At 37.8% G+C, this 26502-nt stretch overlaps 1 protein-coding gene across 3 annotated transcripts in view; it reads right to left on the bottom strand.

The window, feature by feature from the left end:
* Positions 1-513: 513 nt before the first annotated feature.
* The window catches only part of Rpe65 (retinoid isomerohydrolase RPE65), a 48481-nt gene continuing 22492 nt past the window's right edge, over positions 514-26502 (bottom strand). Inside the window, exons 1-14 of one of the 3 annotated variants that reach the window (XM_028890367.2) lie at positions 18487-18575; positions 17379-17461; positions 15235-15385; positions 12120-12227; positions 11887-12028; positions 10252-10399; positions 8788-8869; positions 8453-8585; positions 8217-8356; positions 7330-7459; positions 2767-2881; positions 2581-2675; positions 2366-2477; positions 514-691 (exon numbers count right to left, since the gene is read on the bottom strand). In XM_028890367.2, coding sequence (XP_028746200.1) covers positions 540-691; positions 2366-2477; positions 2581-2675; positions 2767-2881; positions 7330-7459; positions 8217-8356; positions 8453-8585; positions 8788-8869; positions 10252-10399; positions 11887-12028; positions 12120-12227; positions 15235-15385; positions 17379-17461; positions 18487-18497 — 1602 coding nt within the window. In that variant the 5' untranslated portion in view covers positions 18498-18575 and the 3' untranslated portion in view covers positions 514-539. Of the gene's footprint in view, positions 692-2365; positions 2478-2580; positions 2676-2766; positions 2882-7329; positions 7460-8216; positions 8357-8452; positions 8586-8787; positions 8870-10251; positions 10400-11886; positions 12029-12119; positions 12228-15234; positions 15386-17378; positions 17462-18486; positions 18576-26502 lie in introns of those variants that run through there. The other 2 variants (XM_037207262.1, XM_037207263.1) reach the window with 2 other exon arrangements.

The following is a 26502-nucleotide window of genomic DNA, read 5'->3' as shown; positions in this document are numbered from 1 at the left end:
ATAGGAACTACTTGTTCAACTCAGTGATTTCTGAAAAGCACTGCAAAATTGTGTTCATCTCCATCTTTTTTTTTTTTTTTTCGAGACAGGGTTTCTCTGTGTAGCTTTGCGCCTTTCCTGGAGCTCACTTGGTAGCCCAGGCTGGCCTCGAACTCACAGAGATCTGCCTGGCTCTGCCTCCCGAATGCTGGGATTAAAGGCGTGCGCCACCAACGCCCGGCCCCATCTCCATCTTAAAACCAGCAAGACAGCAAGCTAAAATAGGCAAAATTTGATTGTAGATTGGGGGCTAGTTGGCCTTCTTGGTTTTGTAATTAGAAACATGTTGATGATTTTATTTAATTTTTAATTAAAAATTACTTTTATTTCTTACACGTGGACATGTAGGTGCCATGGTGTGTGTGTGTAGAGGTCAAAGTAAAAATTTCAGTAAGTTTTATCCTTTCACTATGTGGATCCCAAAGATTGAACTCAGGTTTCCAGGCCTGGCAACAAGTAACTTTACCCATGGAGTCATTTTTTGCTGATCTGGAATATGTTCATGATCTTTTGAACAGTCCATGGAAGGTAACAGGGATATTAGTCTCCACTTCAGCCCTGGCAACTTCACTCAAGTCTTTGGCATTTAGAATCAGGAGGTATGCAGGCTTTTGTCCAGCTCCGGGGCTCACCACCACGCTCAGAACCACACCTGTTAATTAAGGCAGTTTTGAAATTTTGAAATCAGATCTTAATATTATTTGGCATTGAGATTATATAGATAGTAAGGTGGTATTACATTAAATATAGAAAACCATGTGACTTAGCTAGTTCTGGCTCTTCAATCACCTGTCTGTATGACCACTTGAAGGAGTACTAGATCTAAACTCTTTCTTCCTGATTAGCACTGCCCCAGGAAGGGGCTGACCTTGTCTTTGTCTCTTACAGCTGCAACCACAGTATCTTAGTACAATGACCAAAGTACAAACTCAATGTTGACTAAGTTAGTGGATCTATGTTCTTATCTGTAGTATAAGAACATAGTCTTTGCTCTATTTACTAGAAAAAAGTTATGATAAAGTAAAAATGTATACTTTAAAACTTTTAAAGCAGAAGAGTCTGTTATAATTATAATTTTCAAGACCTATATGTAAGTTTACTTCTTTCAGACAAAATGAAAACATACCTTTTACACTTTTGAATTGTGGGAGGCCAGCTGGGAGACTAGCTCCCACATTTTACCCCAGGGATAAGAGATTTAGATAGAAGGATAGAGGGGAGAGAAACAGAAACACAGGATAGCCTTGGGAGAGACTGGATCCCTATCCACCAGCCCCTTCTGTCTCTTCTAAAGGGCTATTTATAAGAATGCCAAGGGGTGAAGCAAAAGACCTCCTCCCAGCACAGCCAAGTGCAGACCCTTTCCAATCACTGGTAATCATGCACATGGTCAAGTAATCTTCTAATGCAGCTCTGCTGGGTAAAGCAAGCTCAGATCTCACTAGGAAACCTTTGTGGGCCTCCACATTGAATAAGTGATATGAATGTAAAAATTTTATGTCAGAAAATGGCCCCATAATTATTTCATTCTTCTACAGTTTCCCATATTTTATTAAATTAATCATTCAGACTATAATATTTCCCTATCCTTCCTTGCATTGATTTTTAAAAGTTATTTTGTTATTTTTATGTGTATGAGTGTTTTGCCTGCATGAATGTTTTGTAGAACTGTATGTCTGGTACTCATAGAGGCCAGTAGAGGGTGCTGGATCACCTGAGTTACAGCTGGTTGCGATCTATAATGTGGGCACTGGGAATTGAACCCAGTCTTCAACAAGAACAGTGCTCTTAAACACTGATTCAGCTCTCCACACTCCCTATCATTAATGCTTAATTGAGACTGATGCTATGTAATGCAGTTTTTCAATTATATGTTGAGGCTCTGAATTCTTTCTTAGCCCCGACTTATTAAAACAAAGAAACAAACAAACACTAGAGTTCCAGAGCTGCACATTCATTGATCTGCTAGAATATTCTATTTCTCTTATTAGAACTCTATCTGCTTTTTTTTAGAAATATATTTTGGTCAGGAAAAGCAAATACCTAGAATTCTTGCAGTCACACCCTTTTCTCATCCCTTCCATTCAGAGCTCCACCATGACACAGAAGGTATTTTGCTGTGGTTGTTGTTGTTGTTGTTTGTTTGTTTTTTAATATTAGCAATCAACAAGACCTGACCACAGATGAAAGTCACTTTCAAAGGAATTCAAAAGTTTAAGAATCACTTTTGAAAATTAGCGAATAATCAGCCTAACCCCTTTCCTAATATCAAACACATGTGTTTCAGCACAAAGAGAAGTTCAGACACATGAATTGATTTCATTACCATCATCCTCTTCCAGGGCTTCTGGATGAGAAACAAAGATGGGTTCAGATGGGTAAGATTCTGGTTCTTGCCACATCCAGATTTCTTTAGTTTTGACATTCAGCTTACAGAGCTGCTTGTGCCCAAGAAAAAGCAATTGGTTAATTAATGAGCTGCTTTACTTGACTAGCACATGACTCAAAGTTCTATTGGGTGTTAGTAAGGTGTTTCATTACCTTGTCTGGTACAAAGTGATTCAACCCAAGTCCATATGCATAGGTATAAGGTTTTCCTCCATATTTCTGATAGTTGATTTGAGGAAATTCAAAGGCTTCAAAACAGAACACAGACATAGGAAAACTCAGTCTCTTTAAGTGGGACATCTGTTCCCTTCTCAGTGATGTTTTCTCTATATTACTTACCTTGACGGGGCCCTGAAAAGAGAACCTCAGGTTCCAGCCAGATGGTCTCATCACTGCACAGAATTGCTGTGGCAGTTGTGTGGGCAAGTGTGACTAAATTCCTGCCTGTGTCAGCCTTAGGAAGAAGATAACAGAGACTTCAGTGAGCAGGGAAGAAAACCCAAGCATCTGTAAATGCAGACTTCTTAAATTTTGCCTCCTCTTTCAGGGCTCATCATGTGGAGAGTAATAACAAAACAAAAAGCAGTCTAGGAGCCTGGCTACTGTATCAGATTTTAAAATCTCTCAGATACCATATTGGTAGGTTATAAGTAACCCACTGGAAACATGCTGTTTAGGGTTAAATGTTTGCCTCTACTTGAACGTGATAGCCATATTGATTAGCTTAAAATCCTGGATAATGGTCATAGACTTCAGAAAAGGTGCCATGTGACACTGTCCTTTCCTAAAACTCCATTCTTCTATGTAGCCAATCAATCAGGCAAATCTGTTTCTTAACAACTTACTTCTGTTTGGAGGTCCAGCTTCCACATTTATTTACCCCATGGACTCTTGAGGAGTGAGGAATAAGAGATAGAAATATAGAGGAGAGAGACAGAAGCACAGGATAGCCTCGGGAGGGCCTGGGTCAAAACCCACCAGCCCCTTCTGTCTCTTCTAAAGGGCTTTTAAAGGAATGCCAAGGGGTGGAGCAAAAGACCTCCTCCCAGCAGAGCCAAGTGCAGACCATCCCAAACACCTGGTAACTATGCATGTGGTCAAGCCATCCCCAAATGCAGCCCTGCTGCATAAAGCAAGCTAAGAACTCACTAGAAAACCTTTGTGGGCTCCCACACTGTGTGCTAGGTACCATGCTAGGTGCTAGGAGGGCAAAGGTTATTTAGGGATTCTCCAAATAAATTCTCTATTACAAATGCAATTAGCATGACTGAAAACATCTTGGTCATTTGATTACTCCATGAGCACTTATTAAGCATCTCCTGTAGAACATGGATTATATTAGGTTTTGGGGAGACAGCTATAAGAAGGGCTGAAATGGCCACATGGCATGTGAATATAGAATTTGAGAAAACACATGAAAGCATTACAATCCAGGACTTTTGTAATGCTCTAGGACAAAGGAGAACATAGGTAGCACTTGCTTGTGGGTAGGAAGGACAGGACATTACAGTGGGTTCAGAACATAAGGCAGTTAGTGTGTCCCACGGACAAATGGGTGGAGGAAACTTTTTGTCTGTTTTAAGGAGTCAAAAAGACAAGGCCTAAGAACAACCTGAAGTTGAAATTTGACTTCAGATTAAAACAAGAACATGACTTTAAAACTCAGGAAGAAACAAGGATTGTCCAGGGAGTAAGGGTGATATAGAGCTAGTTAGCATGCTAGGGAATTGTGAATAAGCAGGTATGGCTAGAAGATTGTACCTGTGCCAGTGAGAAGCAGAAGTTTTGCAACCCTGGTAAGACTGGAACCTAAACCAGAGAAAGCCAGACTGTGGGGCTGGAGTCACAGTCTGGAAGCACTGAGATGGCTTCCTGCTTCTACCCACTCAAAGTTTCTGAAGGCTCGGAAGTTTAGGAAAGGTGACATGGCTCCATACAGGAGAAGAATGAGGAAGAGAGCAATTGAGGAAAGGTCAGCTCAGAAATGGCTGAAAAGATACTATATATACAATGGTAAAGCTAAACTGAGTGTAAAGGAAAATGAGACTGAGAACATGAAGGAAAGGCAATAGGAAAGTGATGACACCATACACAGAACTATCATAATCACATCTGACATACACTGTCAAAGGGGCTAGAAAAGCAGCCAAATAGTCTCTCACATCTCCTTTTACCACTGATCTGAACACAGAACACTGATACATCACCATGACAATGTTAATGAACAATATCAACAGTTTTTATATAGATGCCCGACACTATGCAATGCATTTGGCATGGATCATATACATTTAGTCCTCACAGCAGGTAAGTCCTATCTTTACCCCATTTTACATATGAGGAAATTGAGCCTCAGATGAAGGCCTATGGCAAGAGCACAGAGCTAGGGTGTGCCTCCATCCCAATTTTAAACCACCTGCTTGGCCACAAGATGACTTAGGATCCCAGACCCATGGAGAAGTCACACAGGATCTTAGGGACTCAATTTGTTCATCAGTGAGATGAAGCTGTCCTCAGAGAAAATTAAGGGTTTTGAGGAAGGACTGCTGTGAAAAAGTAGATTAAAAAAATATATAGTTTCTGAAGAACAACCAAGATGTCAGCTTCTCGAGGATAAAGACAATTATTATCTTCTAGCTAGGATACAAGAAAATGACATGTAGTTATATTGTCAAATAGAAAAACTACTAGGCCTGATTTTTAAAAAGACATTTATCTCTTCACATGTGCATATAGTGATATGCAAACATATGTACACAGCTCTTTAAATGATTGCATGAAAACAGTGGGAAACACTCTTGGATGGTATTTTACACTCTCTTCTAGGTATTGAGGGGAATTTCCCAGGAGCAGTGAAGCTTGTGTTCTATTTGGAGATTAACAAATATACTTAAGGTATACAGTGTAGCATGAGTTTAGGAACAAAAAATAGAAGAGGGATCCAATGTGTGAGGGAATTTGTGGGTTGAAATTTTAACACATAATCTGAGTAGGCCTCTTTGTAAAAGTGGCATTTGATACAAAACTCTTAGATGAGGAAATGGAGGAGGAAATCTTGGAGAAGAATGATGCTGAGTATGTTCCAGAAGCACCAGAGATCAGCATGGTGGTAATTAAGAGAGCTTTGTGGGGAGCTAGTGAGTTTAGATTGTGTAAGGCACATGGGTTATAGTGAGGACCTGGACTTTCACTGTGGATAAATGAGGGGAAGCTACAGAGAGTTTTGAGTAGACAAGGAACACACTGTGATTTATTCTTAAAGAAATCCCTCTGGTTACTATGCTGAGTGTAGAGTCGGGTACTTGTTTTGTAAATGTGGGTAACAGTGAAAGATTGGACTCAGCAAAACCAGTTTGTTTTATAGTAGTCCAATTTAGAGAAAATGATTCTAGCTAGACTGGTAACATTGGAGTCAGTGAGACAGGGTATATGGAGTTGACAGTTTTCTGGTGAATGGTGTTTGAAAGTGAGAGAGGCATTGAGCTCAGCACCTTGGTATCTAGTCTGAACAATTAAAGGTTGGTATTGTCTCAGTATGTGTGAAATTGTTATAGGCTGGTGCACTTTTTGGTGGGGGCAGATAAGAAATTCAGGTTTTGTTTCTGAATATTAAATGGCAAAGTAGAGGTGGTGGTTATCTTGAATCTTGAGATTCAGAAACAGGGAGAAATGTTATGCAGACTACTTTAAAATTAAAATAATATGTCAAAGAAGTGAGAACACAAAAAGATAGTATGGGAGCCAAAGACTGAATTATAGGGGCTTCTAGCAAAAGGAAGGTATAGTGGTAGCTTGTTGAGGTAAAATATGTTAAGAGGACCCGGTATTAATTATGGTTCATTAAGACTAGCAGTGAAGGATAACTGAGAGGGAGAGAGGGAGGAGGAGAATTGCTGGAATGATGTATCTACTGCAAGGATAAGTAAGATTATTTCTGGTTAGGAAGATAGATATTCAGGATATAGGTATGGTGCTGGTGGGTAGTATATGAGGCAGCAGGAATCTGTGATTCTTTTCTGGTTAATTTGTTTCGGATAAAGAAAAAGCACCATCAATATTCCACATGAAAGTGGGGTGGGAGGTATAAAAGTGAGGAGAGGAGGTGGAATATTTAACTAGCAAAGTAAAATGATATGTGAAGTTAGGAAGCGAAGCAGTAAGATTTGTGGTCAGACATTTAAAGTTGAACCAATTAACATGATTGTGTGTTTGCAGCACTTAAATTTAAACTCAGAGGTACAAATACAGAGAGGATAGATAATCTAATTGAACTACAGTATGATTTTTTATAAAGAGGTGAAATAAATGATAATCTACAAGGATGTTCATAATCATTGACCATGAAAGATAAATCGAGTGAAATGGGAAAGTGACATTTTCAGGGTAATAAAGGATAGTAAGTGATATGTTCAATGAAAGAAAATTTATAGTAGAAGTGATAGGTAGCAGGGCAGGTAATATTAAAATATAAAAGGTACAGCTAGAGCATGGAATGAATGGGATTGAAAAAGCATTGACATTGCAGAAGAGCATTCATACTCTAAAAGGGATTATAGCTTCAGACTGTCTACTGCCCAATCTGTTCTCCATGCCATTGCCAGAGGGGCCCATGTCATATACACATCTCACACCCTTGAACTCCCTAAGTGAGCCCTTACCAATTATATGCTACCCAGAGTCTGATAAAGCCCCTGTACAGTCTCACTCCAATCCATCTTTCCAGCTTATAACTGGAAGTTTTTCTCCCCGCCCACTGATACCCAAATAACCAGTCAGAAGCTTAATATTAATTCCAAACTGTTTGATTTATGGCTGAAATTTCAAGATTATATGTATAAACATGACAGTTTCCAAGAGAGATAAAACACACTTGATATGTGAAATCCTTGTAAAGGAAGTTACCTTGTTTATTGTCAAAGGAAGTACATATCTCCTCACTTCAGGCTGAGGTGCCTTCATGGCATTTCTTTTCACTTCTTCCCAGTTCTCACGCAAATTGGCTAAATATAAGTAATTATAAACAAATTCAAACCTGTGAAAACAAGAAATCAGCATGAACACAATTACAAATAATTTGTCTTGTTTTGTTTTGAAGCAGGGTCCAATGTAATACAGGCTGGCCTTGAACCTAAGATCTTCCTGTCTCTTCCTGCTAAATGCTGGGATTTAAGGCATGTACCACCACATCTAGCCAATTACAAACAATTTTAGAGGTAATTCATGACTTTGAAAGCACATATATCTGATTGTTATTAAGGCCACAACCCAGACTGCTATAGATAAAAAGAGTTTCAGAACCACTTCCTTCTCCTATTCACTGAGGGGAAAATTAAGAGGTCTGCCTCATGAATATGTTGCAGTAACAGCAGCCTATATAATTGTTGTTCTGCTTCATTGTCTCCACTCTGTGTCTTCAGGAATCAATGCATTTTTAATTTATTCTCTATCCTGAGAATAGCATGTCTGCTTCTCTTATTCAGAATGACGGAGGGAGGGTTCAAGGCATCTTATAGGCCTTGTGCAGTTTAAAGGTACTTTCCAAGTCACAGAACCTTCTATTTTCAGATCTGGTTCAGATCCAGTTGGTTTTTATTATTTAGTACAGTTCTGATGTTCAGTCTATTTCTAATTTTCTAAATTCTGATCATTATCAGTTACACTTTTTACTATTTCATACCACTCCCCTTTGCCCCCTTTCATATTAAACAACAAGGGCTTGCACCTCTATTAAAGTATTTTGTTTCCAGAAGAAACTGGACATAGGGCATTTATCCAACACATTTTCTTACCCTTTCCAGCAACAGAGATCCACAATCAGAAACCCATTGTCTTCATAAGTATTGATATGATGAAAGAGATTGAAAGGGGAGGTCCTGTATTTATTATTGAAGTATTTTCTTCTTTTTTTGTCAGCAACATGAAGCCAAACCTAGAAAAGTAGGAAAATATTTTAATAAATTTATAAAAAATAAAATATTTTCCTCAGTATCACAATTTAACAAATGAATAAATGAATCAGACATACCCCCATGCTTTCATTGGACTCAAAACAATCCATGTAGTTCGCTCCCCAAAGACTCCACGAAGAAAGAAACTTGAAAAGATTAATTTTGACTGGAGTCTCCACAAAAACAATATAGTTTGGAGTCAGACCAAAACTGTTCAAAAACACAAATGGGCTTGTAAATGAGAGGGTCAGTTCTTGGTTACAAAGAAATAGGTCTATACAAAGTATATTTAGTTACTCAGATCTACAATTCTTATATGAAATAATTAGCTTTAAACTTAGTTTTCTACAAGAAACTGTCCTGATCATGTAGACAAAGGATAAATTTAAATTTGAGCCGTTCTTTAAATTACCTGTGTACATAAGATGGCTTGAACCGATCACTGCAGGGGAACTGTACAACAATCTCTGACTTGTTTATTGGGTCTTCCTTGTCTGAAATAAAGTGGTTTTTAAGGCTTTCGATCATCATCATCATCTTCTGCATCATCATCATCATCATATTTAAAACAGCTTATACAAGCAAAAATACATTTTCAGATGTGGATCTTTTTTCAGAGCTTGTTTTCATCTCCTCAGTCACTGGGCTATCTTAGTGGAATTTTATGTTGTTAAGGGGGTCTTGAGTAAGGTTATCTCAAGGTCCCACTAAGTTCCTTTTGGGGTAAACACAAAAATTTGTACATCTTACAAAGAAGATTTACTCAAGAAAGTGAAGTGAAAGTTGGAGAGCAAGGAGCCATTTGACATATGGTTAGATAAAGAACTGAAGCAGAGGACAAGAAAGTGGCAGCTGAGGGTCCTGGACAGAAAGTCACAGGTACAGACCTGAGGGCATCTGATGGGATGGAAGTAAGTTATAGATTGACAAGAAAACAAAGATACACCAGCCACAGATTGAATTAAAGAACAAATATCCCAAACTTAATATTAAAAGACAAAATTTCTCCTATTGAGGGTGCAGGAGAAGTTTACTTTTTATAAGCTCTTGGGGGTCTCCTTCCCTCAGGCTTCCCTCTCTTTTCTGATTGGTCCTAGCCCAGGTATCCTCCCTTCAATAGGCTCTTTTCCTTTGGCCTGTCATTTACAGTCAGAAACAGTTTCTGTCTCTTCCAGGGAGGGGGAGCTTCTCCCACCCTGGAAGCACCAAGTTGCTCTTCTTTGAGAGGCCCATCTTGTTTCTCAGATCCATTCATGTTCTGCTCACTTCCCTTCACTGTGAAGATACCCTAACCTAGGAAAATCCTAAGAGCAGCAAATTTGTTAAACGCATAAGGAAGAGTACTGTGGAGTCACATCTTAGAACAAGTGGAAGTCAGGTTTAAGTACAGAGAAGTAAATTAGTGTTTTAGTGTGGGCAAAACCCCCTCATGGTATTGCAAAATTCCTTAAAACCATAGTATGGATGAGCAATATCAACAGTTTTGTCCAATAAGTATTATGCATACTAAAGTTTATGCACGAGAAAATAATACAAATGACTTCTTAAATCATGGCAATGAACTCACTCCCAAAATTTCTCAGTCTAACCAAAGAGTAACTCAATATTTTGCTTGGTATATGAGTAAGTGCTCAATAAATGTTTCATAAATATAAATTCAAATTACATTTAAATACACATATGCACTAGATCTTGAAATATTGTAGAATAGAACTTAGCCCCTTGTTTTCTGGATTTTGAAGCCATCATTGTCTATTGTCCTGCTTCTGGACATTAGTCATCTAGGATAGGAATGAGAGCGAGTCTTATCAAGCCCAATAATAATCCTGATACTATAATCTGTATCCTATATTTCTAGCATTTTTGAGTGACTTACTTGCTTGCAGTGGAGGAATCTTAACAATGTTGTAGGCAACTGAAAAATTTTTCCCAAAGCAGTTGCCAATATTGTAAACAGTTCCATCACTTTCAATATGTGGATGAGCAGTGGCGCCATTGACTGAGACATAGTTGCAAAGATCAACCTGTGGAATGAGAAATAAGTCTTGGGGGTCCTGTCAGCTTCAGTTGTACACTATGAGCAGGGTACTGGGTATAGTATTGGCATTGAGGTTGTCAGTAAACTAATGGCAGGATATCCAAACTCCTTTCTTCTATCTCTTTGAAAAAAAAATACATTAATGTTATTTATAGTCCTGAATTCCATGACTGATCTCCTAGACAGCCCTTATCTCCTTTGTACTCCCATTTCCAAATAAACATTTTAAAGTGTATCTGCTTATATAATTTCTTTTAGCAAAGACTTTCAGTAACTTTTCATCAGGAAAACAGTTCATTTCAAATTTATAGCCTATTATTTAACCTTTCAGATTTACCCAACAGCATGCCACGGCTCATTTGAAACTACTTATACTTCAAGATGACTAGTTCTCAGTTTAAATATTGCCCCTACCTGAAATATCTGAGCCATTTTTGGCTCAGACCTAAAGACATTTCTTGTATTTAGCAGACAAGGTCAGGACCATCAAGCCTCTACAGTGTATGGGACAGCCCTACAGTGAAGGGCCATCTCCTGCCCAAAGCTTCCACAGAGAACTGTGACAGGTCTAGTTTAAAAAGATTATTTGCAGTCTCTGCAAACATATGCCTTATTTTTCCATCTCTGTATCTTTGATAACACAACCCCTTATTCTAGAATGTTTTTTGATCAAATTTACTGAAGCTACATGTATTCAGAAAGTATATAAGTTCAAACTTTGATCTCTTTCTCCACCCTAAACAAGTACCTCGAGACATATTTCTGTATCTGCTTTCCTTAGGTTTACATTTACTTAAAAGATTCACCACATTATGAATCCTTCTATTGGGTCCCTCTTTGATTTCCCCATCTAGAGGTTAAGCTTGCTAAAGACAAGCACCTTGCAAAATATGTTAACACATACTGGTTGAGACTGTGTGTCTATTTTAAGAAATAGTCATGAAGACTGAATAAGTTCTCAGCAAAGTGTGTCATTTTCTAATATTTTGGTTTATACTATTCCATTTAAAATACAACTTTATTTCTAATAAAAAGTGTCTAAAAGGACAAACTGGTGCAACACAGTTGCCTAGAACCATCAGTGGCAGGTTTTCAATATTAAAAGCTATAATTTTGAACACTGGTATTTATATCTTATAGGTCAGAGACAGAACTGTGTTACTCATTGATATATTCCTTGTATCTTACAAAAGTTTTTGATACATGGAAAAGTCTCAGAAAATATTTGTGTTACAACTGAATGAATGTTAGCTGTTTTAAGTGGTTTCCTCCCATCTATGTAAGTATTTAAAATGTCATAGATTAAGAAGTAAATTTTACCATACATATGTTATATGTCTAGCAGTTGGTGACCAGCAAGAAGTTGAAACTTAATATGCCTCATGTTCTTTCTGTTGAATTTATCCTAATGTTTTAATTCCCAGTTCCCAGTTTTATGTGCTTGAGCAATATTCCTTGAGCACAGTCTCCTACCTTCTTAATTGTCTCCAGGGTCTCTGGGTTAATTTTTGTGATAAAGTTAGTCTCTGTACAGGCATAGTAATCTTCTCCCACTGGGTAGATATTTACAAGGGCATTGTCAGTAACCTCCACTCCTCGAAAGTAAGAAAAAAACCTACAGAAGTAAATGATTTTTCCAGTTCAATAACTTTTAAGCTACATGAACAAAAAAGGGCTGATATAAAATGCAATTTGGTTTTATTAACCTGGAAAATATATTCTTGCAGGGGTCTGGGAAAGCACAGGTGCCAAATTCTGTTATAACAATCCTCTTCTCAGTCATTGCCCGAACATAAGCATCAGTGCGGATGAATCTGAAGGACAATGAGAAACGAGGAAAGGATACATTCATACAGGACACGTGAAAATACTCAATGTGTTTTCATCTAATTGGAAACATAAACTCAAAAAGAATAGGGAGAACCATCAGCTCCTTTTATTGGGATAACCAACAAAGGAATGAGCTTAATTAAATTGAGTCCTCTAAACCTAACTGTGATTGATAGGAAACTGAGTTGCCAAAAGTTAAGTGGCTGATATATGTGATTACAACCATGGCCAGAGTTAGAAAAAGTGAATGTGTCATATCATACCAGAAACCCACAATGTGGTGGATAGTTTTCATCAACTTGACATAAACTAGAGTTTTTGGGAAAAAGTGAAGTTTAATTGAGAAGATGCCTCCATCTTCCTCCAACCCTCCAAATTGCCTATAGAAATACGTGGGACATTAATTTTTTATTAATGATTGATGTAGAAGATTCCAGCCCACACTTGGTGGTATCACCACTGAATAAGTGGTAATAGAAAGGCTGAAGGCTGGAATGAAGGTTTAGTCATTAAGATCATTGGTCACTCTTCCAGAGGACTTGGATTCAATTCCCAGGACCCATGTGATGGCTCACAACTGTAATTCCAGGGGATCTGACACCCTCTTCTGGCTTCTGCAGACAATGCATGAATGTAGCACATAGATATACAAGCAGGCAAACATAAACATGAAATAAAATTTCCAAAAACTTTTTTAGAAAGAAAGCAGAGGGAGGGGCAAAGAGGAGGAAGAGGAAAAGAGAGAGTTGAAAAAGACAGGGAAGGAGAGGAGAGAGAGAGAGAGAGAGAGAGAGAGAGAGAGAGAGAGAGAGAGAGAGAGAGAGAGAGAGATATGCAAACCAATAGGCAGTATTCTTCCACGATCTTTGCTCCATTTCCTCAATTATTCCTGACTTGGCTTCACATTCTGACAAACCGTAAAGTGTAAGATGAAATAAACCCTTTCCTTCCCAAGTTGCTTTTGGCCATATTTGTTTTTATTACAGAAATAGAAAACAAACTAGGACACACGGGCACTTCACACATGTTACTCATCACATTATAGGACACAGTGTGCTGGGTTATGTTCCTTTCATTATCCCTCTGACTTTGTGTTTCTCTTTAATTTTAGAATTTATTGTATACTTTAAAACTTAGTTATTATTGAATTTTATCTCTTCCACAAGCTGATTGGCTGAGCCATTCCCCAGACTACCTGGCAAATGCTGCCTAAGGTTTATCACATGAGGGCAAAGTAAGTTCTGATTTTGTGTGTTTATGACAAGAAGTATATATGAATGTATACACTAGAAGGTATATGAAAGCTTTGCCTGAAGTCCAAAATTGCTTTGCTAGAAAAATTTATGCTTGGCAGGTCCTGCTTCATTTTTGTCACTGTTCATATCCTATTTTCAGTTTCCCCTTACTCTTCCTTTGATGTCTCTTCAAAATGCTTGAAATTCATGGTGACCATACCACTAGCAGGCTGAAACATTCAAATAGGAATCAGGGTATTTACTGTGTTGGTGTGGGGGCTTTTTGGAATGATGGCTTTAGCAATAACTATTGTTGTTATTATTATTAAAATTATTATTTCTATTATTATTCATGCTGTGGGATGTCCTGTATGCTGTAAAAATATGTTGCTATGATTGATTGATAAATAAACGCTGATTGGCCAGTAGCCAGGCAGGAAGTATAGGCGGGACTAGCAGAGAGGAGAATTGGGGGAATAGGAAGGTGGAGTCAGGGAGACGCCAGCCTGCCATCCAGGGAGCAACATATAAAGGCAACAGGTAAAGCCACGGAATATGTGGCAACATATAGGTTAACAGAAATGGGCTGAGTTAAGTGTAAGAGCTAGTCAGTGGTAAGCCTGAGCTAATGACCCAGCAGTTTAATTAATATATGTTTCTGAGTGATTATTTTATAAGTGGTGTGGGCTCCGTGGTGCTGGGCAGGACTGGAGAAAACTCCAGCTACAATTATGTGTATTATATTAGGCTTGCATGTATGTCTGTGTACTACATACATGCCTGTTACCTACAGAGGGCAGACAGGGGCATCAGATCTCCTTGGTCTGGGTTTGCTTCAGACAGTGTGAACTGCAGCTGCTAAGGTATGAGAATTGAATTCTGGGTCCTCTGTCAGAGTGGCTGCTGAGCCATTGCTTTAGCCCTCTAGCCAATAACTCTTGTTAAAAATTTTTCTGTCTCTGTCTTTCTCCGTGTTGCTCCTCTCTCTACCCCTTGCATGTCTCTTCTCTGTCTCTATTTCTGGTATTTCTGTGATATACTTGGTCCCTTCTTCCTTTGTGGCACCCTTTCTCTTTCTCAGTTCTTAAAAATTTTAAACACTGGTGTGTGTGTGTGTGTGTGTGTGTGTGTGTGTGTGTGTGTGTGTGTACATGTACACTGGAACATATGCATGTGCCACTGAATGCATACAGAGTTCAGAGACAACTTGCTGGAGTCAGTTTTCTTCTACTATGTAGGAACTAAACTCAGGTGGTCAGACTTAGTGGCATGTAAGGCTTACCTACTGAACCATCTCACAGGCCACTTTCTCATATCTTTCTGATGATTAAAAAAAACCCAAGATAAACAGTAGTCTAATAATTACAACAGTAATAGCAGCTTTTGCTTCTACTACATTCTTGCTACTCATTTAGTCATGAGTAGATTCTACTATTTCTTTCATTTTATAGATGACAAATAAAAGAATTAAAAGCCAATTTCTTGCCAGAAGTCATCAGTGAAGACAAGCAGTGCCTGGTGGATTCAGAATTTGAAAACAGACATGTTTGGCTCTGAGCTCTTGAGCCTATCTTGTTTTAGCATATATATGGACCTTGCAGATATACAGACATCCACAGACCATAAAGAAAGAAGAAAGAAATGAGTTTGGAGGTTTGCTCTGTGTTCAGGAAGATGAAAGTTCACACAAGGGGAAAGGCTCCACTAAGACAGGCTCCACTCTGGTGAGGACAGCCATGAAACAGTGCTGACTTACCTCCTATGGTATGTGACTTGGCCCTCCTTAAAGTCAAACTTATGCAAAAGAGCTTGTCCATCAAACAGGTGATAGAAGGGCTCGGATCCAACTTCAAAGAGCCCTGGCCCACATCGAAGGAGACTGCCAGCAAGCCAGAGGGGAATTATACCTGCAGCAAAGTGAGATAGCAAGTGATGCCACTTACTAGATTCCCCAGGTGCCTGTCCATTTGTCATTTCTCAGCTTACCTTTGGATGGAACATCAGGCTTTCTTATGCAGTTTGGTGGATTGAAAAGTAGAGGGAGTAAGGGCCAAAATATTATAACTAGGAATGTTTATATGGTGACAGGAAAAGTTTTTTGTTTTTTTTTTCATTTTGAGACAGGATTCCACTGTGGCACCTTTGATGGCCTGTATACAGTTTATAGACCAAGCTGGCCTCAAACTCAGATTCATCTGCCTCTATGTCTTGAGAGCTGAGAATAAAGGTGTGCACCACTGTACCTATGTAGAAAAACCTTTTAAATGAAGCAACATGAATGCTGAATTTTTAAAATCTAAAACTCCCATTTCTCTTGGGGTGTGAATCAGCACCCTTGATGAAATTCATCCTCTGTGGCAGAAAAGGTACAAGGCTAGGTGTAGGGTCTGAACTCAGATGAGAAACAATCCTGGGGATTTCCATCTTCCACAGTGAGGTTTGGTCAGTCCCTCTTATCACTAGAAAAAGTACATGTTTGCTCATTTCTTACCATGTCTTTATTTTCAAACAAGTAAGAATGAAGACTACAAATCAAGGTCACTAGCCTACAGGACATCAGATTAAAAACTGAAAGCATGTACATTTTGATACCAGAGCTAGATTGTTGGCACAACCATCCAGCTGAGGAGCACAGACTTCTCTTTCATAGAGCAGGAAGCAGAGACAAGATTTGCTCAAGCACTGACATTTCCCCTAGCATCCTGTTATAATCAGCAAGGCCTCGATGAGTCACATGGGGTCTTCAGACAGAGTTGACAATAGTAACAGTGACTGCTGTCTATTGCTTACTTGGTGTCTAATACTGGGTTAGTAATTCTACTTAAATTACCTCTTAGTCTTCACAATATCCCCACAAAATAAATGTTGGTCTTTAGAAAGTGAAGGAATTGAGGTAAAAATAATTAAGCCACTGATAGGAACCTCAGATGGTGAAATAATAGGGTTGTAACAACACTGCCACCTGCAAGTGCTTCTGATGTAATAGGCATGACACCACTTCCTTTCAATGAAAAACTATCAGACACTTGTCACTAGACTCTCATTTAAGACCTTTGTTGGACAGACACTTAGAAAACATTTTTTATATGGTGAGCATCGAACAAGGGACTGTTAGATTGAAGATGACAAAGATATAGTCTTCATTCTCAAGGAATTTCAGTTAAATAACAACTATCTACACTGCGGAAGTAGAGTGGAGGTAAATGAGAGAAGAGGAATTCTTATTATTAAAACCTGAAGTTCAAAAACAACATCAGAAGCTATCCTCAAAGCCCTGAATGTCTTAAATTTGTTCTTTCCATTTTACTCTTCATTTTTCTTCCAGGTTCAGATCCCTCCGATTTTTAAAAAAAATTATTCACTCTGTGTATATGTGTATGGGCATGTGCCAAAGCAAGTATTTGGAGGTCAGAAGGCAACTTGGAGTTGGCTTTCTACATGTGGGTTTGGAGTCAAACTCAGGTTTATCTAGTTTGCTGGCAAAGACCTTTAACTTTACCTGATGAACTGTCTTACCTGCCTCATGTCTAATTTTTTTCTAATGAATTAACAAGTCTTGGGCCAGTAAGAACTCACTAGTTACACTAGAGTGGTATTCAGGTTTATTTGATTTGCTTTTACTTAGTAAAACATTTTAGAGAAAAACAAAACAAATGAGTTCCATATTCCCTTTCCTGTATTGTGGAAACAACCAGCAATGAGAGACCTGAATGAATATGAAACCTGAGAAAAATGATCTTGACGGAATAGAAAGATTTCAGAAGAGCTAAACTGTGGTGGCCTGAACCCAGTACTCAGAGGCTAAAGCAAGAGGGTGTCATGTTTTACACCAACCTAGGCTATACAGCAAGACTACAGTTTAGAAAACACAACAAAAAAGCAAAGATCAATGAAACTAACCTGTGACATGAGCTGTTAGTGGTGATGACAGTTCCTCCACAGTTTCAAATAGCTTCTTATAGCCACCAGCAGGATGTTCAATTCTGAAATGTGGGGGTAATAGAAAGAAGCCTAGGTTTATTCTCAAAGAGTCCCAGGGGTCTCTTGGAGAATAGTGCTTTAAGGACAATTTCCAGTTTGGCTGCAGCCCAGCCTATTTAGGGTTTTATGAGATGCCCCTCTGGCCCTTCCTTTCATGTCAAGGAGAATATCCTCACTTTTAATAACAGTGGTCATATGGTTCTAATCCTACTTTCTGCAGTTTTTCATGCTCCTGAAGACATATCAACTAGTCTTGCTGTGCTCACTTCTCTTCCTGAATTGTGACACCCACAAGGTTCTTCTCAAGAATTTAGAGACACACAACTGAGGCATCTCTGACCTTCTCATGGACTCATTTAGGGTCAAGTGCACCACCCTTAGTTATTTATCATACTATGCTATTAGTTCTTCCCAACATCTCATGTCTCTACCAATTCTCAAGAGCTGTAGTACTTTCAAAAAGTAGATCAAAAGATTCAGGTCCTGTACTGTTTTGTGTGGGCCTATTTCTTATGTCTTATCTTTGCTTCTGTTTTATAACTTCTTAAAGTGCAGTCCTGACTAGACCTCCTAATTATAACTACTTTTTATCAATCACTTATCATTAAACATTTTACAAAAAGAATTTCATATTGTACTTGAGCATTTAAATCTTTCAACACTACAGTAGGGTAAGTAGCATTATGATATTACTTCTGAAGTTGGAAAAATTTTTAAGAATTAAGTAATTTAGACTTAAAAGCACATGTAATTTGGCAAAGACACACAGGTATAAAATGGCCAGACAAGACACAAAGCTTATCTCTGTGTTCACAACTGCCTTCCAGGCCCATTGCAATTTGTACAGATCTTACCACCATCTGAATGTGAACTTTGTATATTCAGTTCACTGCAGGAAAAAGTGTCTCCAGCTAGGCCCAAGGGCCTTCTTAAGCAATCCACCACCCAATACTATCTCTCTAAAACAACCTGAATACTCCATTTACTACCACAAAGGCACAATACAAGCTCTCTCAGAGATACTTACTGGATAGACATTTTCTCTCAGTGAAGACTAGAGAGTTCTGGCACCAGCTTTAGGACAAGGAAACAAGTCCTTAGCCAGGACTTTTTTTGTATTCCATCTAATCCCCGGAAGTGCCAGTAGCTCTGGGAATCCTCTCAACCCCTCAGCTGATACAGGGTAACAGAAGTGGCTTTCAGCACTTTAGATACTTGCACATTATTTGGACTTGGTGTTTCCATAACAGTGTTTTGGCTGTTTTCCACAGACCTGGATCCTTCCCAAGGACAATGAGAAGTGGGTTGGATAGAAAGGAGCTGTGTGGGAATGACATGACAGTCCTGAGCTTACTTCAGTCACCACACTTTTTTTGGTGTCCACCTCTGTCCACTAACTCTTTGCTATCATCTTCACCCTCATTCATTTACTCAATTATTAAAAAAAAATCTTTTGTATATGATCCAGAACTTGTTAGAGACAGCACAGTCATTATCCTCGTGTTGTAATTGTCATGGTGACCAGGTACGGTTTAATAAAATTTGCTAGTGCTAACATTGGACGTGTATGGGGTGCTATCATCACATGTTATATCCTTCTTTAGCACATTTCAGTACCCAGGTCCTTTCAACAAGGCTGAGGACTTTAACTATTATTTATAGTTGAGGAGGAAACACTACATGCTCTTGCTTATCACCACTACTTACCTGTTGCCCATCACTGTCTGTCCTGACTATTACTCTTTTTTCTGTACTCAGAAACTAAACAATGCTGTTTTATTCACATGTACACGTTCATATTAAGTTACTGTTATTATTAAGGACAGACATGTACTGTTTATTGGAGCCCTAGGAAAACAGATAAGATAGAGAGAGCAACAATAGCATTTTTTTTTCAGGAAAACTGAGAAATTAATTTAAATTTAACAAATGGTTATGACTACCCACCCTTCCACAACAAAGCTGTAGAACAGTCAATCTGACTACTCAGAAAGATACTAGGAACTTTCCCAGCTTGCTTGCAGCATGGACTCTGGCCCAATAAGAGGCAAAATGAGGAGGTAGTGGTATCACCCAGTGCTTGGTCTCACTGGAGGTTCTGCTCATCCATAATAGTCATTAGACAACTTAAGACACTGTGTAGAGGAGCTTAGGTAATAACTGGACAGTTAAATCTCCAAGTTCCATCTTTTAAATATTCTATAGATTATGCTAGCTACCTAACATTTTTTTTTTTTTTTTTTTTTTTTTTGTTTTTCGAGACAGGGTTTCTCTGTGTAGCTTTGCGCCTTTCCTGGGACTCACTTGGTAGCCCAGGCTGGCCTCGAGCTACCTAATATTTAACCTACATGTACATAGTTAAAGTTGGTTTCACTATTTGCAACTAAGTGTCCAGTTTCTATAAAATTATGGTGGTACTCAGGAAGAATGTCTCTATTTGTTTTAGGAAGTCCTAGAAGTAAAAGAGCAATCTGAACTAGGAAGACTATATAAGCCAATTAAAGTACAAGCAATACAGAGTTCAGGCCAAGCTTAGAATATTTATAAAGTTTAGATGTGAATGTAATACAGTGAACTAGAAAGAGGTATAACTGGCTTTCCGGGTGGGTTTCTTTTTGTGTGTGTGTGTCTGTGTGTCAACTTGATATAAGTTAGAGTTATCTGAAAAGAGGAAACCACAACTGAGAAAAGGCATCAATAAGACTGGCCTGTAGTCAAGTCTGTGGGGCATTTTCTGTGATGGATGAGCCTAATCCATTGTGGGTTGTACCATCCATGGGTATGTAGGTGGTCTTGGGTGCTATAAGAAAGCAAGCTGAATGAACCATGGGGAGCAAGCTAGTGAGCAGCTCTCCTTCATGTCCTCCACTTTAGTTCCTTGCCTCCAGATTCCTGCCTTGATTTCCTGCCCTGATTTACTTCAGTGATGGAATGTGACCTGAGAGCTGTAAGAGTAAATAACCCCTTTCTCCCCAAGGTTTTGTTGTTGTTGTTATGATGTTTCATCCTAGAAATAGAAACCTAACTAAGATACTGGTCTAGAAATAATGGTAGGTCAAGCTTTGTAGAATATTGTCTCATGTAAGAATATCAATAGTTTGTCATGGGAAAAGGCTTCACTGAAGAATAACATGGTCTACTTTGCATTTTTAAAGGCTATTTATATTATGGTTGTGATACTAGAATGGGAATTTTGGATAGATAAATCAAAGGGAGGAAGATATCAAACAAAGGAAAATGGCTCTCATGGAAGGATACACTGGTGATGGGTATACATGGTCAATTTAAAGAGTTGTTTTAGAGGAGGCCTGAACAAGCTTTGTGATTAGTACATGTTCTGGCAAAATAAAAGGCCAAAGAGATGAGCACTAGTATAATTCATTGGGGCAAAGAAAGAGCAAGAGAAAGAGGAGGGGGGGCAGGCAGGCAGGCAGGTAGACAGACAGACAGGCCAAGAATGGTTTGGGTTTATTTGATAAAAACAGACCACTGAGAGATCACTCAAGGGCACTACATGGAAACAGATTAGTTTGATGGCCTATTGGAGAGAGATATAAGACAGGGAAGATGATGGTAGTATAACAGAAGGTAAGGTAGTAAGAAGTTGGAAGGACAGGTTTCAAGACTATTACTTTTATTGGATATATTTTTCTCCTGAGTTTTTCCTTGGGTGTAGATGTATGGTTTATATCTTAACACTGTACACTTCCCAACTTCCCAGGAAATAAAAATTTTAGTATTCCTGGTGCTCCTCCCTGCCCCAAATGTCTTTCTTTGGTAGTTCTGGGTTGCCTTTGTTGTCTTAGGATTGAAACCATGTCTTTAAAAACAAGAACTAGACTTTTTTTTTCAGTGTGTATGTGTGTTTGTATGCTGTTTTGAACATTTGTTGTTCTTATTTTTAGGTGCATAGACTCTAGAAATTAGCACCTTGAAGAATGTGTTTTCAAAATTAAAAATCATGGTAAGTCATTTATGGAAGGTTTGAAGGTTAAGAGCTCATGTATGTTAAGTTAGTATGCTTCGATAAAATCTAGATGAAAATTGGTTTCTGACCAGGGCTGGTGGTGTAGGTCTATAATATCAGGCACTCAAGAGACTGAGGCAGGAGGATCCTAAATTCAAGTAAGCCAACTTAGTGCGACACCCAAACTCAAATTATAAAGTAAAAGGGACTGGGGATGTAGCTTAGTGGTAGATTGCTTGTCTAGTATGTGTGAGACCCTAACTTTAATCCTCAGTACCTCAAACAAATAACTAATAAATGAAAACAAATATATACACATGCAACCACCACCACCAAAAAAACAAACAAAAACAGGAGAACAAGAACAGAAACATCAATTACTTCCAATTTCTGGGGATACTGCATTGAATCCTGAGTCAACTGGGTGTAAGCATGGAAATATTTAAAGCGCTCACCCAACACTGGAGATTGAACTAGGGCCTTGTGGATTCTAGACAAGAACTTACCACTAAGTTATGTCCCCATCCCCAGATCTTCAAATGTACTTTTTATTTAGTTTTTTTAGCCAAAAGTGATAACATAAAGATCAAGTAATACCTGCTAATCTCCACTTTCAGGAGATTTGATTTTATATCTAGTATTTTGTTGATGATCCAAGTACACCTATTTTGTCATTGGTGTAAAGTTAAAGGTCAGGTGGACTCACCCTTTCACAATGTCATTTTGGCCTCTTTGTCCATAATACCCAGATGCAGACTTCTCTGAAGACCTAAGTTGATCTTTCGCCAATGAATTACTATTATTTCTACCCATCTTCTTCTCTTGTTAGCTCTCTTAACTTTTTATCACTTGGTAAAACCAGATATTCATGTTCAACTATATGAACTATTTCATTTTGATACACTTTGGTACATTTACTAAAACAACATTCCCTGAATTAAAGTAGAAAAGCATTTCCATGAAAGATGTTTCTATACTTCCTGGAAGAAGTCATTATTACAAGTGCAATTGAAATTGCTACTTTGTCTTGGCTCCAGACCTACTTCACTGTGACCCGTAGTGGGGAGTGAAGACTGTACTCTGAAAGCAGGAATGATGCTAGAGGGTGTTAAGTATAATGACTGAGGCAGTCTTTGATTTGTGAACAAGCCACTCACAAATATTTGTATCTGAAGAGAAATAAAAGCATCAGACTACAATGAAACAATTCACATAGGAAACAAGCTGGTGGAATTGAGATGCTTTTCAGACATTGCAGTGTAGATCACTCTATGAGTTTTAGAAAAATGGGGTGAACGACATATGATTTCTCTGTTGTCAATACTTTAGCACAAGTTAAATATCAAATGTCAGTGTCATCTAACAGTAAGAGGGGCAGTTGGCTGTGTGGATCTGCTGACATAGTTGGACTTGCTCTTAGAATCAGAATTTGTGATCAGCTGTTGATTGATCAGGGTCTTAGTGAAATAAATGGTGTGACTCCACTTTACTAAGTGTGTCTCCACTGCAAGAGGCCAGCCTATTTATTCTTGCCTAGTAGAGATAAAATGAATGGAAACACAAAAATATCATTTAAGATCTAGGCTCAGAAAAGATCCATTCATGTAGGCAGTGTTGTGTTTAGAGCATTACCTCAAGTACTCAAAACTTGTTTGTTGAATGTAGTTAGTAGAGGCCTCTGAAATATTGCTTTCACAAACTAAGTAGGCAAGAAAAAAATTTGTTTATAAATGAGTGCTCAAGAATTTGGCTTTCTTCTACTAAAGAATTTGAAATATCTTACTTAAAGTGTTGATTATACTTTGATTTTAATTAATCAGCTCTTGAGTCACATTCATGAAAATCACTAAAAACGGATTCTGAGTCAGCCTTGTTGGATTAATGGTGGCTCAGCCATGAAAAGCCTGTGGTACTCTTATAAGTTTTCAGGTCCTGCCAACTGGGTGACAGAACTGGTTCATAATATGAAAGAATTTTAAATACGGATTAAAATTACTTAACTAATAAAATTTTCTTCTGGAGGCATCAAAGAGTTATTCTGGTAGCATTAAAAATCTTGGTGGTGCTGATACAGTTTATAGAATTTTGTATTGATAGCTCTTTCTTACAAGTAGAAAACTGGATTACCAAACAGAAGACAGAAGTTAACAGATTTGTGTATGTTCATTATTTGTTGTTTGTTTCTTCACTTAGAAATTTTCCTGATGACAGTGGCCCTGCTATATGTCACTGTAGCAAAAACTGCATTACTTAATAATAATTACTAGATATTTTAGGACACTATAGATGACCTTGCTTTTTATTTTGAATTTATGCTTATTGGATACTAGTGTACTGAAATAAAGTTGACTTTTAAGTATTCATCTTTTGACCTGTACTCTTTAGAAACTATTTTATTAGTTTTTATTCCCTTTTTGTAGATTCCATCAGAGTACACACAGATAGTCTTGTTCTATAAACAAAGACAGATTTACTTTTTCTTTTCCATTACAAATGTCTTTTATTCCTTTTGTTTCATTGTCTTATTGCACTGACTGGAAACTCTAGTATAGTGATGAGAAAGGACATCCCTTTTTTATTCTTGACCTTAAGGTCAAAGCACTGAGTCTTCCATCACTATATCTAATGTCAGCTTGTTCTTTTCTAGATATGCTCTACAAGTTAAAGAATTTTTTCTCCCTATTGAGGATTTTTAATCAGGAATATATGCTCTAATTCTTTTTTTTTTGAGTATATAAAATACAATTATAGTAAATATTTTAGTGTATCCAGATGCTAATATTAACATATTAATTCTAGGTCGCCATTTATTGATTTTTATCGGTTCTTTATATGTTTAAGAAGTTTTGGTTGGATGACAGATATTTCATTTTTTACTTCATTAGTTTATGAGTTTAATCTGTAATCCTTAAATAGGTCTGTGCTTCTATCAGGGACTTTGTGTTATTTAAAACAGTTTGAACTTTAAGGCTTTTACTTTAACAATTTGTTAGGTGGAAATAGAGTAGTCCTCATAATATTAATTTTCCTAATACTGTATTTCTCCTGAGATTCTTGTGTACTCAACCAAATTGTCCATGAAACATGGAGCTTTTGTTCTTTAAAAAAAAAATCAGGACTGGAGAGATAGGTCAGCAGTTAAGAGGACTTATTCCTTTTCAAGAGGACCTGAGTTCAATTCCCAGCCTACATGTGGTGGTTCACAACCATCTGTAACTCCAGTTCTGGGGGATCTAATTTCCTCTTCTAAAGTCTATGGGATCCAGGCACAAATATGGTACATATACATACATTCAAGAAAACATTCATTTATAAGATAAAAGATGAATAACTTTTAATAAATATTAAAAATATTTTCCTTTTGTTCTTTTTCTTTCTTGCTAATGGAAACAGGTACTATCAAGTGGTACACTGTATAAGATCTCTAAAGGTTTGCTCTCTATTGTAGTCTTTTCAATAATTTCTTATAGTTTTTTCCTGCAGATTTTAAATCCATTTCCTCATCTCAGAGAGTCTATTCCTTTCTGAGCCTATCATCCAAATGCTTTCCTGTTACTAATGTGTCAAAACTCAAATAGGAATGATAGGCATATGTGTAATTCTAGGACTCAGGAAGCTGAAGCTGGAACATTATGAGTTTCAGGCTAGTCTGAGTTATATCGAATGTTTGAAACTAGCCAGGATTATATTGTGAGGTCATGTCTCACCAAAGGTAGACAAGAAATATGATTATCTCATTGAGGAATTTACTTCGTTTGGTGATCATAGTTATTTATGAGCTCATGAATAGTACATTGAAGACCACTGTCATTCTTTTAAAGTGTTTCAGACAAGAGAATGGGTATGGTGTCATGGTAGAGCCTTAAATTTTCCAATTAATAGGATTTTTTTTTTAAAAAAATACATTTGGAGATCTGTATGAGCTCCCAGATTTATACAGAATAGGTTTTTGCTGTCACTGTTATTGGCAGAAAGTATTTTGACCATCTTTGGAAGTGGGAATTGAGATTATGGAGTTTCATGACTGAAGTCATTAGGTGTGATTCAGTGCTAGCAGAATTTCTACAGTATAGAAAAACAAAAGAAAACAAAGCAAAAAATCAACTAAGAATGATCATTAGACTTGTAAACTACAAATGATCACACACACACAAAAAAAAAACCCACATATACACACAAGGGTAGGAAGACAGAGAGGGGAGGGAGGGAGAGGTGAATAATAAAGTCCCTCCCTTCATCAAATATTTTCCTAGTAAGGGGATAGAAAATAAAGCCAGGTAACCAAAAAATACAACATATGATATATGTTACATTATGCATTGTTTCACTGTTACAATACTTGCTATATTATTCTAAGTGATTGATTTGTCTTCTCCAAACAGTCTGGCAACTTTTGTAGGAGAAGAGCTAGGGGTTCTTATTTAGCCTTTCATCTGCATTGTCTAGCACAGTACAAAGCATATAGATGGATCAGTGAATGAATAAATAAATGAATGATAAGTAGTTTGTATCTTTTGTTCTAAGAATAATTGTCAAGAGAGTTATTTTGGATTGAGTAGTCAACATATTCTCAATTCTAACAGAGGGTGGTATATAATAATAATAATTAGTGTAGTAGTTAGCATAGTTGGAAGTTTTCCTGTGTCCCAGCCGGCCAGTGGTAGGGACAAATCTCTCCCACTTGTGTCCCCCAAGTAAACACATAGAGGCTTATATTATTTATTACTGTTTGGCCATTAGCTCGGCTTATTACTGATTAGCTCTTACACTTAAATTAACTCATAATTCTTATCTATGTTTAGCCACATGGCTTGGTACCTTTTCTCAGTACTACCTTGTCATCTTGCTTCCTCTGTGTCTGGCTGGTGACTACTGACTCTGTTCTTCCTCTTCCCAGCATTCCTTTAGTCTGCTCTCCCCACCTCTACTTCCTGCCTAGTTACTGGCAATCACCATTTTATTAAACCAGTGTACAAAAGCATCATCCCATAGCAATTTTGTATATGTTTTGCTGTAAAGTGATCTCCAAATGCTCATGTTGAAGGCTTAGTTATACTGGTAGCACAGTTTAGAGGT

Source organism: Peromyscus leucopus, chromosome 6 (assembly GCF_004664715.2).
Source record: "Peromyscus leucopus breed LL Stock chromosome 6, UCI_PerLeu_2.1, whole genome shotgun sequence".
NCBI lineage: Eukaryota > Metazoa > Chordata > Mammalia > Rodentia > Cricetidae > Peromyscus > Peromyscus leucopus.
The sequence above is the reverse complement of the archived record's forward strand: the minus strand, read 5'-3'. Positions and strand labels throughout refer to the sequence as shown.